Source organism: Dermacentor andersoni, chromosome 6 (assembly GCF_023375885.2).
Source record: "Dermacentor andersoni chromosome 6, qqDerAnde1_hic_scaffold, whole genome shotgun sequence".
NCBI classification, from domain to species: Eukaryota; Metazoa; Arthropoda; class Arachnida; order Ixodida; family Ixodidae; genus Dermacentor; species Dermacentor andersoni.
Genome location: NC_092819.1, coordinates 134,015,859 through 134,030,851, shown reverse-complemented (window position 1 = coordinate 134,030,851; position 14,993 = coordinate 134,015,859). Strand labels below are relative to the sequence as shown.

At 43.5% G+C, this 14,993-nt stretch overlaps 1 protein-coding gene across 1 annotated transcript in view; it reads left to right on the top strand.

Moving 5' to 3' along the window:
• LOC126523556 (glutamate receptor ionotropic, kainate 3-like) overlaps positions 1–14,627 on the top strand; it is a 134,444-nt gene extending 119,817 nt beyond the window's left edge. The window contains exons 11-15 of the mRNA XM_050172153.3: positions 2,403–2,926; positions 8,186–8,384; positions 9,195–9,408; positions 13,593–13,909; positions 14,397–14,627. Coding sequence (XP_050028110.2) covers positions 2,403–2,926; positions 8,186–8,384; positions 9,195–9,408; positions 13,593–13,909; positions 14,397–14,420 — 1,278 coding nt within the window. The 3' untranslated portion in view covers positions 14,421–14,627. The remainder of the gene's footprint in view (positions 1–2,402; positions 2,927–8,185; positions 8,385–9,194; positions 9,409–13,592; positions 13,910–14,396) is intronic.
• The last annotated feature ends 366 nt before the right edge of the window (positions 14,628–14,993 follow it).

The window sequence follows — 14,993 nt, the reverse complement described above, 5'->3', positions numbered from 1 at the left end:
ATAGATAGATAGATAGATAGATAGATAGATAGATAGATAGATAGATAGATAGATAGATAGATAGATAGATAGATAGATAGACAGACAGAAAGACAGACAGAAAGACAGATAGACAGAAAGACAGATAGACAGATAGACAGATAGATAGATAGATAGATAGATAGATAGATAGATAGATAGATAGATAGATAGATAGATAGATAGATAGATAGATAGATAGATAGATTTTGTGACAATTCTTCCTGGAAGCTTTATTCTATCACCTTTCTGTACCAATTCTAGGCCGCCTCTTGATTATTTTTGCTTTTCAAATGTTAATCTTCTTGTGGTGGCTTCTATATTCAGTGCTTATCGTTTAGGCAAGTAATTGAGGCAAACAAGTATTACGGATTATTTAAATGCCGCCAATCTTTGACCGGTCGTTTTTACAGCTAAGAAAAAAATGTATTCTACAATATCAATTGTCAGCCTGAAAAGTATCCTATATAGTGCGATACTCCCAAGGATGTTATGGAAAGAATATTCTGCAGGCTTTGTCGAATGTTGCCTTTCGGTCGCTGGTCTTTACATCTGCATAATATTGATTTTTGTGAGAATGTAAACGGGTCGGATATCTTTGCGTTTTGAATGTATGTTAAGCCGGTTGAATATAAATTAAGGTAGCTGTAGAATGTTTCAGAAGCACCGCGTTGATCCTCAGGCTGATCGCCTTAACACTCAAACATTGTTGTCTGCGCTTGAGCGACAACTTTTCTCGGGCAATCTTAGTGCCGAGCATGTTGCGTAACACGTAATGCTCTCTGCGGGAGTCCACGTGCGTCACAGAGCTGGGTGATCCTTATTGCTAAGTTTCTGGCCGAGGCTCAGAACAATTCGCTTCATTTGTTGTAAGAGGTTTTCGCTCATAAAAGATTTATAGCTTCAAGTTCGGTCTCCAGGATTTCATTCCTTTTTCTTTCACTGGGCAAAATAAGGAAAAAAAAAAACGATATCACTCTAGATGCTCAGAATATCAAACTTGAATTCCTCGCTGCTGGCAGGCAGGAATGTAAGAACAAGCAGCATTCTAAATAATGTTGCTCTGAAATAGCAAACAGAATATTTTCAGTTTCATTTTTATTCATTTTATTTAAGCATTACGGTACATTACAGCATGTACAAAAATGCTGGGGGCACAGACTAAAAGCCAGAAGCTTGACGGGGTCTGTACCCGACAGTTGCACTTTCACAGGGGCAACAGGAAATGCTCGTATGCGATAAGCTTACAATACCAAAACTATACGTTTCAAAAATAAAACTTAAAGTGTTGAAATTAACAATCTTTGCGAGGAACAATCTATAGCGAGGAATGCCTAAATTTTAAATTCTCATTATGGAAAATTGAGCAGCATCTTTATAGGAAGCTTCTCAGACTAATAATTTTTTAAGGAGTAAAGATTAGGCGGCCAGATCACTGTCTTTACTTTTTACAATCCACCCCATTTGTAAGACTAAATTATGCGCTCAACAATAATGAAAGAAAGATGCTAATATTTTCAGATTCAATTTACATTGTGCAATGAAGTTAGTATTGTTATATTGTTTTCATTTCTTTTTTCGTTTCGAGACAGTGAGAAACATAGGTGTACAATCCTTAACTTCTTTGTAAAGCGCCTTAAGGATTTGGAACATTTTCGCAAAAATGTTTCACCTACATTGAGAAAGCTCCGGAAAATGAAGTTTTAATGTACCACATACTTAGTCTAACTTAATAGGAACAAAGTTACACCTGCGGCAAGAATGTCAACCAAAGAATAAGCCATTCGTTCCACGTATGTGCCATATAGTATATGGTACACATTCGTGAGTACGTTCTCCTTATATGGTTGAACTTATCTCAATTTGGCCTCACTTGACCTCAAAGGCCTCAATTTGGCGCTTCTCGCTGATATATTTTTTTTTTTTTTTGCATACTTAGTAGGTTTCAGCATGAACAAGTGACATCAGACAGCACTGTTTCCGTGGGTGTAAGAAATAAAAAAGGGCAGGAGGTAGACAAGTCACGCACTTGAGCCTATCACTTGCCTTGACAGAAGCGAGAGAGGAGAAACAAAGGAGCACTTATTTCCCACGGGCTCAGCCTAATATGAGTTCCAGCATTCTCAATATGATGTAAAACGCTACAAACTGAAGTTCTCGGTATGATCGGCGTTCACATACCTTATACATGACGTTCTTTTGCCCATGTACCCTGGTAGACATTTCCAGGTGCTTTTCCTGTTATATGCGAACTCTCGTTATTTGGCTCATCTTCTTGATTCCTAATTCGTAAAAATTCGTTGCTCAACTAACCAGGCAAATGTACTGACGCAAGCTTTATCGTAAACTAAAGCTAGGTAACGTGCTTTCTTCTGCTGTTGCAGGAGGCTGATCTGGCTATTGGAGACCTTACCATCACGTACGCGCGCGAGGCGGTCGTGGACTTTACCACGCCTTTCATGACTCTCGGAGTGGGCATTCTCTACAGGAAACCCCAGCCGGAACATTCCCTGCTCTTCTTCCTGTCTCCGCTCTCCACGGACGTGTGGTTGTGCGTGGCGGCGGCGTACGTCGTGGTCAGCCTGTTGCTCTGCTGCGTGGCGCGCGTTGGAAGAGCGCGGTGGAACAGTGGCCACGCTTCCGCGGAGCGTTGCTGCTGGTCTTGTCAGAGAAGCCCGAGTCGGGGCGGCGTCGGATGTGTTGGTGGAAGTGGGTACGGCAGTGCGGGGCTCGACGTGATTATGGCAGGACGAGCCGACGACTTGCGGGTGCACCACAGCGAGAGGATATTTAGTGGTGAGAAAAAGCGCGGCGAAGTGAGGCCGACCGAGGCGCAGTTCACGCTGCTCAACAGCTTGTGGTTCACGATGAGTGCCATCATGCGACAAGGATGCGACACCTCGCCGAGGTGAGCTGTTTTTCTTTTGGCTCGTTACAGCAAGCCGCAAACTTTGTGCGTACGAGCTTTCTCCCGATCTAATGTGCCCAAGAACGTGTGCCTATGTTCAATCTCTCTACGGGCCATACCGTTTTCCTCGAACCGTCCTCTCATTCCTTTATTGGTGGTGTGAAAGCTTAGCAGTCATTAGTTATTGCACGTTGCGGCAATTAGGTACAAGAGTTTATAATATCTAACGAAATGCCGGGAAAAATTGTAGCCTCGAACTAAGAGATCACACTTGTGTTTTACCAGAATGTTGCAGCGCTTGATGGGTGCAGCCATCATGTGAAGTGTGACTCAGCAGGTCGCATGCGACAGGTACTTGCAGAGCCGCACCCATCTCACTCGTTCGCCTGTTCCCGCAACCCCAAAATAAGATGGCTGCCCCCTGCAAGCGCTGCTAAATTCTGGTCTCCACTATGGTTTTCTTTTTACCTATACTGGCTACAATACTGAAGGTCGTGCAGAAAGTGGCCATTTTTATTGATTCATTATTCATTAATTCTTTTATTTGAGTAAAATAATAGCAGCTCAGCCCAAGTACATGAAGTCATCTTTTGTAACGATATGTCGCATCAAAAATTCACTTTCTACATCGCATTTTCGGTGAGTGTAGTCAATAGAGAACACACAAGCAGGCTAGCGTTGCAAACGTGAGGCGCCATTTCATATGCGCCTGTCGGGCGATCGCTGTACATATATGGTGGCGACAGTGAAGCTTTGCTGCGGGGACGGCAGCGAAGTGTTGGCGTGACCATGGGTAAGGAAGGTTCATTTTTTCTGAAAGAAGATAAAATTACCTTACTCACGGATGCAGGCTGTTCGAGACTTCGCGCAGTATTATATGCTTAGAGAAATTGTCTTTGTGCTCTACGCATTCGTTAAGCACTTACAGCAGTTTGTCTCAGTTTTTTGTCGTAAGGAAACTCGTGGGTAGCCTTTTAATACGAAGTCAAGTGCTTTTCGTCTATTAACGTAGAAGACGACGAGCAGTGTAATCGGATTGGCTGCAGTCCAGTCAGCCAAGTGCCGCACCCAACGTCAAAGTCTCTGCCTTGCACTACACTCATGTGCACCTACTTGCATGAACTGTAGGGAAAGAAACTGCCCTAATGTGTGAAGAATAAAAACGTGAGCCAGCATAACTCGGCACAGAGGGAGAGGGTAGCTGTTTAATAGAAGGCGGACATCTTCGCCCACCTGAAAACGACGGCCGGCATGATGCTCTGGATAGGGAGGAGAAAGGGGTTATAAGGGCGCAGAAAGGGTGAGAGAAGTTAGAGAAAATAAAAATAGAAGAGAAGTGACTCACTGTATGTTTTAGTTATATTTAGATGTCAAACGCTGCGGCCCACTTGAGGCCCGTTTTATATGATGATGGCAACCTTGGTTACTGGTATCCAAGGACACTCGTTGCTGAAAGATATATAAAAATAAATGTAAGGCTTGCGAGTATTTTTAAAACAGGCCATAAGACTTAATTTACCGCGTAACTATAGTAGTGCTTGACAAGTGATTTCAATCTGTATTGCAAGATCACATTTATCGTGTATTTAAGCGGGACATTGGAGTAATATGTGTTTCACTATCTCTGAATTGCCACAGGTATCGCAATGAAGATCGCTTGTTCGACATCTCTATTTCTTCGTGAAAGCCACGTTCAGTTGAAGCCGATGGTATAAATTCGTTGACGGATACGGGAGCAATGTTTTATTTTACTGCGGGGTTATCCGATTGCAGAATTTATCCATGTAAAATGGGAGACTCAAGAGGCGATCCCTTTATAGGCATATTCTTCAAAGGCATATTTTTGCCATGTTTGCAACATCGGCCTTTGCAAAATATATCCTTAGAATTCTGTGCTTAGGTCCATTTTGAGCAGGTTCATGTACTTTTTTGTTACCCGAGACACCGGACTGGCAAGGTATGCACTCGAAAAAAGTTGACTATCACGTAAGTACCCTTAAGTGAATTGAAGTTAAAAACATGAGGATTTCTCGAGGTTATCACCTGGAAATAAAACTCCACCTTAATCAGACTTGCTCTCATTTTTACCAAACTGAATTCCACCTTTAATAGTTTAATTCACCTTAAAGCACCTTAATCCACTAAACTACAACCAAATCCAGTTCATTTGCTTTATTTAACTATAGGATTTCGAAGTGCGAGATGCAGCAGGTCCAGCACCGGGAACATGATGTCATCATTTTGTCACGTGGATTTTGGTACCCTGGGATGTTAACGCCGGACGGACGCTGGTTTTTTCGCTTCATGGGCCATATAAGGCTTTCGCCTTAAGAAGTCGGCATTCATGAGCCTAACTAGTTCCTTTTGTACGCTTTCGACAGCCATCAAAAAGATGCATCATATTAACAGATTCGAACGTAACCCTACAACACATGCCAAGCCTGCACAAGCGCTATAACGATCAACGTCCAGCTTGTGCAATTGCCTATAGTAACTATACGGCCATAATTGTTTGGCATGCCAAATTGTGCATTCAAAAACATGGCCTTATGTGCATGTTAGCTTAAGGTGGTTTTATTATTTTTGAATTATTCTATTACACTCTACCAGTGCACTAGCCGAGTCAGTGGTTAGCCGCAATAAATAAAGAAATAAGTGAAATTTGACATATGTAAACTGAATTATGACTGCGATTCTACGGTATACTATATAAATAAAATGAGTGAAGTGTCGCACTGAAGCCATGGAATAATTACACATGGCGTTTTTTTTTTGTCAGTTTCTTCATACGAGTATTCTCAGCTTTTTGTGAAGCTTGTTTTTTCTAAACAATTATTACGCAGGACCTTAGGCATGTAACACACAAATGGCTAATTTCTGGCGCAAGAACTAAATGCTCAACCAATCGCTTGTTAAGCAGGCACTCTAGCTAGATTGATGAAAGTAGTCCACGCACCCTCCCCCCGCCCTCCTACAGAAAAAAAATAGATTGACAGATATTTTTAAGCGCTGAAACCATGATTTGGTTATCAGGCAAGCCGCAGTAGGGGGTCACCTGAGGGGGTTTCAAGTGCACTGAAAGCAAGGTACACGAGCCTTTCTGCATGTATCCTGCAACAACCAAAATGGAGCAATCACGGTCGGGATATACCCTAGATCTCGTGCTCAGCCGCACAAAGCCAGCCATAGCCCCTGAGTTACGGGGGCACATGGGAATAATACAATCCTACAAACAGAAAGACCATAAACAATGCGACTTTCTAAAAATTAAAGCTTCGTAATGTGATCATTACTGGATACGGAAATGCGCGGATTGCTGTAGCGATTACTTGTTCCGTCTGTTGGTATATATATATATATATATATATATATATATATATATATATATATATATATATATATATATATATATATATATATATATATATATTGTAACGGACAGTTAAGGAAATCCAGATCCAACAATTTATTGTGGGCGAACTTGTGCCCTGGGGTAAATAAAAAGGACTGCCGCGTTCTAAACGGGAGATCAGGAAGGCCTTCTTCTTCTCTCTCGAGCGTCGCTTCACCTCGTCTTCTTCTTGTAGACGCCGACAACGGCCACCTGCGATGCGAGTGCGTGCGGCGAAAACACGTGCCATTATTTCGTCCTCTTTTCCTTCAATACTCCGTTGTCGTCTTGAGGGGGCGCACGAACCTGCGCGCGTTGTTTAAATGTTTCTGCCTTGTATCAATATATATATATATATATATTTATATATGTGTATGTATGTATGCATATATGGTGTATTTTGTTTGACGATCTTTGTTAGGTGACGCCCAACCAACGACCGGTGACAGTCAGCCTCGTGAAGTGTATTTTTTTTTTTAAACTGTTGCCAAAAAACAAAGAGACAAAACAACCAAGCGCATATATAGAATTTCGTGAGGCAATAGTTGTGGTGGCGTAATACCACCTATAAGTCAGGGCATATCATGCACACCAATCTTGCAGACATATTCAAGTAATAAATAGAATCAGTGGTTTCTATTGAAGACCGGACACCGAAAAGTTTATTTGGTGTCGCCAAAAAGTTTATTTAGAGGTAGTACAAACTTTATGGACGTGTACGAGCGTTCATAAATTGTGGCCGTGGCTGATCAGGGCCAATAAATTGTGTAAGAGGATATCAAAAATTGAAATGTGCCTCCGATTTTGACAAGTATTTGTTATATACTGACGCACAACATGCTATATTCGTTGTGGAGACGCTGCACTGACGACTATTCCAACGTTTAGAGTGGCGCGCACCGAAGTAGCCAGCGCGAGCGGTGGCATCGAACGTGCTCGGATTCCAGTAGTGCGGAGATAGAACACGTTGTCTCGTGCGGCCGGACGTCGGTGCCCCTTTCTTTTGCAAGAATGCACTGCACGCCCTCACTGCCACCGTGCAGCTGGCATCAAGTGCCACAAGTGGCAAACCGCGACCTGCAGTGACTGCATACATGTCTGCATTTGCTTGCTGTGTCAATGAGCTTCCAAATATGTCTATTTCAGTATTATTTCTTCACGGCTGATGGTTACCAAGCGTCTTGGGGTGCATTTATGCAATAGCGTGCTGCCATATGATTACTTATTTGCATGCTTTAATACATATAGAGGAGCGGAAAGTTTTCACTGTGTGCTGTAGTCTAGGTTCTATCAAAAAAATAAAAAAATAAAGGCCGCTCTCAAGAAGCCTCTCCAATACGAAGAAGTTGCCGAGGTGGCTGGCACGTCTGTGCCAGACAAGGTGCACGCAGGCTGGCTTACGTGGAGCGGGCCCGTGGCTTTCCCTCAGCGCCGGTGTGACGGTTGCTAGGCAACAGCTCGTACCGTATCCAGAAGATGCACTGAGTTGAGACGAGAAAGGATTTTTTTTTTTTTTTTTTGTGGCTAGCACGGCTCAATCGTAGCTACCTAACTTGCCACAGCATCGCGATACACCAGACCCTCAATATAAGGGTGTTATTATACTGTGCTTGCAGAATTTTCTCGCTTAATATACCTGCCGTCTCTGCAGTTGCGGCATGTTCGCCACCTGGCAAAAAGAATGCATAAACGTGTACCTTCAAATATATTATTCTTGCTTGTTTAATTTTCCTTTCAGTGACGCAATAAATTAACAAAAAAGAACAGCATGAGTGACACTCTCAATTTTTTCTATAGGGGAGGCGCATTCCGGAATACGACATTTTAGCATATGTTATTTTCCAATATTGACCCGGACCTTGTCGCAGGTCGGCATCGACACGCATTATTGCTGCTGCCTGGTGGCTGTTCTCGTTCGTGCTCGTATCGTCATACACGGCTAATTTGGCATCGTTCCTGACTCGAGAGCGACTACGGTCGCCTATAGAAGGTGCCGAGGACTTGGCGAAGCAGACCGAGATTCATTACGGCTGCGTCCGGTCTGGATCCACGGAGGCCTTCTTTAAGGTAAGGACCAAGTCAGCCCTATCACACGTTTTCCTGATCTGAGCATCTAGGCTAGAACGTTGATCATTGTCTGAGTGACTTGCTCATGGGCCATTTCCACAGTTAGGTAAACAGTACTCGCTTTGCGCTTCATTTCCTTTTATGAATGCCGGTGGTAAATGAAACATCCGACCCTCTCAATGGTAAGTGACGTGGTTCTGGAGGCAGATGTGTTAATATTTGCAGAATAAATATATTATAATCTAAGGCGTTACATTGCGCAATATTTTTCAAAATAGAGTTAGCAAGCAATCTTACAAGAGCCCAACAATTCGCCTGTATTCTCAGTATATGTTTCTAACGTCTTACCTGTGTACACTGATTCACAATTTTATTACATAAGCACAGCACCTTTACCACACATACGAGAAAAACTTATGCGACACTTTTTTTCGAAATAATATGCGCTGCTGATTGGCTGCCTGTATATCTCATAAGTCTCCTATTTTATTACAATAAGTTACGCAAGCACCTTTAACCAAAATACATTCGGTGTGACAAGTTTGTGTACCTCTTCATCACAGATGTAGCGGCATATTTTCTCATCGTCGGTACGCAACCTGATATTCGGGTTTATAGCCTGTACTAGTTGATATACGGTAACACTTAATTGTACGATTTGACTGCCTACAGCCCAAGATTGCGCCGAAATTCAGCATTTTCTGAGCTACCACCCACCGTAATCTTTTGACGCTGTCTATATTTTTCTATGCGGATGGTACGCCTTGTCTTTTCACCCCACGCACATATCGTGGGCCTTTACATACGCAGGATTCTAAACACGAGACATACGAGAGGATGTGGAATGCCATGAACGATGACCTGGTGTCGTCCAACGCCGAAGGCGTTGAGCGGGTAGAGCGCGGTGGCTACGCTTTTCTCATGGAATCCACCAGCATAGACTACGTGGTTCAGCGTCGGTGCCAACTCACGCAGGTCGGAGGGCTGCTGGATTCAAAGGGATACGGCATTGCAATGCCTCAAGGTGTGTCTAACGAAAGGTTTCAGGTGTGCGTCTAGTGTGAATGTCATGATTGGACAATGCTGAAGAGTGGCCGATTGTCTCATGCGGGAACGTATTCTTGAGTTCCTCGCATTGATTCATTAAGTCACGCAGCCAGTCAGTCTGTTGTCAGTCACAGTCAGTCAGTCAGTCAGTCAGTCAGTCAGTTGGTCTGTCTGTCTGTCTTTCTGTATGTATGTATGTATGTATGTATGTATGTATGTATGTATGTATGTATGTATGTATGTATGTATGTATGTATGTATGTATGTATGTATGTATGTATGTATGCATGCATTCATTCATTCATTCATTAAGTCAATCAGTCAATCACAGCCTGTCAGTCACAGTCGGTCGGTCGGTCGGTCGGTCGGTCGGTCGGTCGGTCGGTCGGTCGGTCGGTTGGGTGGTTGGTTGGTCTGTCTGTCTGTCTGTCGGTCTGTCTGCATTCATTCATTAAGTCAATCAGTCAGTCACAGTCTGTCAGTCACAGTCAGTCAGTCAGTCAGTCAGTCAGTCAGTCAGTCAGTCAGTCAGTCAGTCAGTCAGTCAGTCAGTCAGTCAGTCAGTCAGTCAGTCAGTCAGTCAGTCTGTCTGTCTGTCTGTCTGTCTGTCTGTCTGTCTGTCTGTCTGTCTCTGTCTCTCTGTCTGTCTGTCTGTCTGTCTGTCTGTCCGTCCGTCCGTCCGTCCGTCCGTCCGTCTGTCTGTCTGTCTGTCTGTCTGTCTGTCAGTGAGTCAGTCAGTGAGTCAGTGAGTCAGTGAGTCAGTCAGTCAGTCAGTCAGTCAGTCAGTCAGTCAGTCAGTCAGTCAGTCAGTCAGTCAGTCAGTCAGTCAGTCAGTCAGTCAGTCAGTCAGTCAGTCAGTCAGTCAGTCAGTCAGCGTGTCAGTCCGAGTAAGTATGTAAGTCAGTCAGTCAGCCAGCCAGCCAGTCAGTCTGTCAGTAATTTACTGTTTATTGAAACAAATGCAACCTAAACAAAGAAAACGCTTTCGTTCAATAGGAGGCTCCTAAAAGGGGGCGAAAATATGACAGTGTATCAGATCGCCACTCCCATACACACATCACATAATCTCCAGAGGCAGACTCATTTAGATACAACGCAGCTTTAATACAGGCAATACAAAAACAGCAAAAGAAAATACATGCACAATATTGAATGCAGGAAATGCGCGAACAATATACGTGCCGTTTCCATATTATGAAGACTTTTATAGCCTATGAGCGTAACCAATGGGGCGTTGTGGCCGAGGGGTTAGAAGTCGGGGCGGATATACTTTGCTGCTAACAACGTGACCTTTGAAGACTAATAAATTGAAGTTCGTAAATTTCTTTTTAATAAAACCTTAGGGGCCGTTGTTTATATTGCAAATTTGGAGGCACTTATGTTTTATTTGCATCACCATTCCTACATGTGGAAAATGGCACCCGATTTTTAAAAAGAATCATCATCAAATTTGAGCGCTAAATTCTGACAATATCAAAACCGACTGCACCGGAAGCACAGGAAAGGGCGGCACGCAGTCATATCACACAGAAACGCCCCGCGACGGAAAGTGTGTTAAAGTCTCAACCGGAACGTCGCGTAAAGTCATTGCAGCGATTGATACGCAAAATCTTACTTGGCAAGCATCTGCTGTGACCTGTTTTACGAGTATTTGCCGCAACACGCCATCACTGAAACTTCGTTGTACACTTTGGCATACGACGCTTTGATGCACATGACGCACATGACGACTGAGGTGATGGCAACTCGCCAATAAACCCTCGCCTGCTATACCTGCTGCCATAAAGGCTGGGATTGTCGATGCTCCCTGCATGCAAGGAGCGAGGAGAATACGTGGACTCGAGGTTCGTGACATAATGACGTACTCCGGTACTTGTACCCTTCCTCATTGTTGCCACAGGCACTACAGCCGAATACTGCATCGCTATACTGTCTAGCACAACTTCAACAACTTCACTGTCGCATTCATGTGGTGTCGCGATATTATCAGTGATGTAGAAGGGCTAATAGAATTTAAGAAAAAAAAAGTGTAACCAAACCGAAAGCATGTGACGCCCACCGCACTTTAGAGTTAATAAAGGCTTTCCTTTTTTGTTATCTCATGGTGCGGAAGGTGCAAAGGTACAACATTTAGAAAAAAGCGATGCCGTGGAAGCCACAGGACGGAGGAAAAGGCGGTAATGGGATAGTAGAGCGCTTCAGAAGAGGGCTGGGCTGTCAACCATGCGAAAATAAATGGAGCCTGCTGCGGCGCCGTCGCTCGGAGACAACTTCTTTCGAAGCGCTGTTACTCTGAAGCAAGTGGGGGAAGCAACTCTACTCCTTAACTCTTCTTAGTTGGCCAGCGTGTACAAACAGAGGTGTTTTCTGTGTTCATTCGAGCGTAGCATAAATATAGTCGGAAAGGGTAAAGTCGCATAGTTACTACTTGCCTTGTCACCTAACCGTGCAAAACATTGTTATTTTTTACTAACAGAACTCACACATCGACAGTTTGAAATAAGTAATTGTTGCATTTTAGTGCAAGTGTATCTGTTCATGCACCGGCGGAGTGGTTTATAAAAATGAGCTTGTGTTTTATATACGCTTTTAGTAAATCACTATCCCTTTAACGGCACACCGAGTTGTGGAACCATAAATTTGAAGACTTAATAGGCTATTGGTTAAAGTATCGCTCTTCAGATCTCAGATTTGACTGTAACCTCGGTGTATACGCTAGGGACATGTCTTCCTTCAAAAAAATTCAACAAGGTGACGCTGGTCTGTTATGAGATAATTAAGTTATTTCAGTTAGCATAGTTCGTGCGAAGAAATTTGCTTGGACAGGCCCAAAAGCATTGTTTGATTTCGATTAACTATATTTATCTTTTTTTTTTCGGAAGTGCGGCCGACAAAATGCGTGCAAGCAACAAGCACATGAACCTTTTTACGGCGTTTCGTAGAAACAAAGCATGCTTGCATTGGTTATCTGGTATTAAGAAGTATAGAATATATTTTGAAGAAGCTAAACTCAAGTCCAACAATATCTAATTTTAAAGTACGTGAAATACGACTTGGCGCTTATATTGTTCGCCGAAGCAAGCTCTACAATATTTACATTTCCCGAAATGTGTGATTTCTTGAAGCTACGTAAACAAGAACTCGAGAGGGTCCGATCGAATCTCCTTCTCGGGCCGAGAAGCAGTCGTCACGATAACGTATACGCTAGTGGGTTAGGCGGAGCAAACGTCGAGGCGAGTTCCGTCAACACACCTGCCACACCTGGCTGGACACGGTCAACACACTAAGCGAGGTGCATGTAAATGACGTCGGGTAGGATTGAGTTAGCTGTACTTCTGACTCGACAGGTTAACGACGTGTTCATACACTGTCGTCGGCAAAAGCGTACATCATGCAGCTAGCACAGTAATGGCAGAAAGTGGCCGCGTACAGGAAAATGCCGGAGATGATAAGCAGGTTACCTCTTAAGCAAGCAAGCATAAATGCTGCTGCTGTACATACTACAAAAAGAAAGGAAAACAAACGTGGGCGATTCTCTTCGTTTTAAAACTTTGTATTAGTGAGCAACTGTTCGGTACTCTGCAAAGGTAAAATCGCAACATGTTTTGCACACATGCTATGTACTTCGGGAACATGTCATGCTAATTCATGATAGTTGTTTTTGTCCTTAGAATTTTCGGCCTCTGAAGTAAAGACCGATGGAATAATTGTCCCGTTTTTGCTTTCATTAACCAAATATAGTATGCCGTTTGCTTTAAAGACAATGTCTAGCAACACAGAAAAAGCGTATGAGATGGTGTATGCAAAATCAAATATGCAAAATCATCCGTTATACTAGAGTGTAATGTATTTTAAACCATTACATCCCCGAATGCGTAAGCCAAAGCTAAGCAAGGAAGCAGACATTAGCAGATGAAACAAAATATGCTTAGCTTATGATTACACATATATTTTATGGTAGTTATTATTGCTACTAAAATCTATTATACAGCTAATGACGGGCACGGTGACCCAATATAAATGTTCACATACATGTGACATTGGAAATGGCGCGCATAGTGAATCGTTCGGACGTGTGTACGCACAAAATGGGTACCGCTATTTACACTGTTCATTCTTCCTGGACGAATTATTTTCACTTTTAATATTTGCCCACCGCAGGGTCCCCATACCGCAGCGTGCTGTCGTCTGCAATACTGCGGCTCCAAGAGAGCGGCACTCTACAGATCCTCAAGGACCGCTGGTGGAAGGTCAGGGATCCAGTGAGGCAGTGTCCTGACGACGCGGCCGCGTCGAGGCCCGACGCCGCGAGCGAGCTGGGTCTGCCCAAAGTGGGCGGCGTGTTCGTCGTCCTCCTCGCCGGACTGGGCCTCGCCTGCCTCATCGCCTTCGCCGAGTTCTTCTTCAAAGCACGTTCGTCACGCAAGCGACGGCACACCACATCGACGAGTGGCCCATCATCGGGACGACCGGTGGACGTGAGTGCATCGTTGGTGCTACCGCTCAACATCCACTCAGGGACGGTGCGCACGGGTGCTCTCGTGTGCGGCTTTGATTTTTCTCCAGAGTGAGCCTTTTTCTTAGGAACGCAAGCCAGGTCGCCACATATTGTAGCCACTGCATTGAGAACTGTTCAGTCACCGCACCTATTTAATCTCAGCTATAGAGCGTTCATTGTGAATAGAAAGCGAGTGCGGAATGATCTTTCTGCAACACTCAACCTTTGATGAAAGGAAATCGAACGAGCCAAATTTAGAGCCGCACACATTGCCGCCTTCAGCATCAACGGCGAAAGAAGGTAGTGGTAGAACTGTTTTGCCAGATTATTAGTACTTTCTTTAAACTTTCATGTACCGTGGCTGCACGGTCTCAAAACACTTTTCTAAATTCGGGGAACGAAGACGCTAATCTTGGATGCATATTAACAGTCAACTTTTCGCCTTTTCTCCCTCTATATCTTTGCAGATCACCGACAAATATCTTCTCTAAGAAGCCTCACAAAGCGGATGAACAACTTGTTCGTGCCAAAGTTTGAAGCATCCATGGCGCCATAAACGGTTACTAGTGGAGCTCAAGTATCCTGTCATGTGTCGAATACTGCCAGCGGCGAGTGTCTACTACTAAATTTTACAGAACATTTCACAAAAATCTGAGTACAAAATACGTTTAATAAATTTTTAGGCACGTTAAACCCTTCACACGTGTTTCATTGACATACTTATTATTTGTACGCCAGCTCCGTGTATGCATTTGTTACACAGTGTAGTTTTTCCATAGCCAAGTTATGGATCATCTTGGCTCGATTTTGTCTGGTCCTTTTTCTATTTTAACATAGACTACCACCTATCAGCAAAAGTCAGTAAGTACAATCACCTTTTCTCCTTGTGGTTCTAGTCAACGAATCTGGTTTTTTGCCGAATGTCAATACGTCACAATTTGTCAAAAATATCGGTCATCAGTAGAGCGATACTCTCATGGCAAACTACCGGCTTCACATTAAAAATAAAATTTGCAGACAAGCGATTCCTTCAGCGTACAACTCCTTTACAGCTAGCATTCACC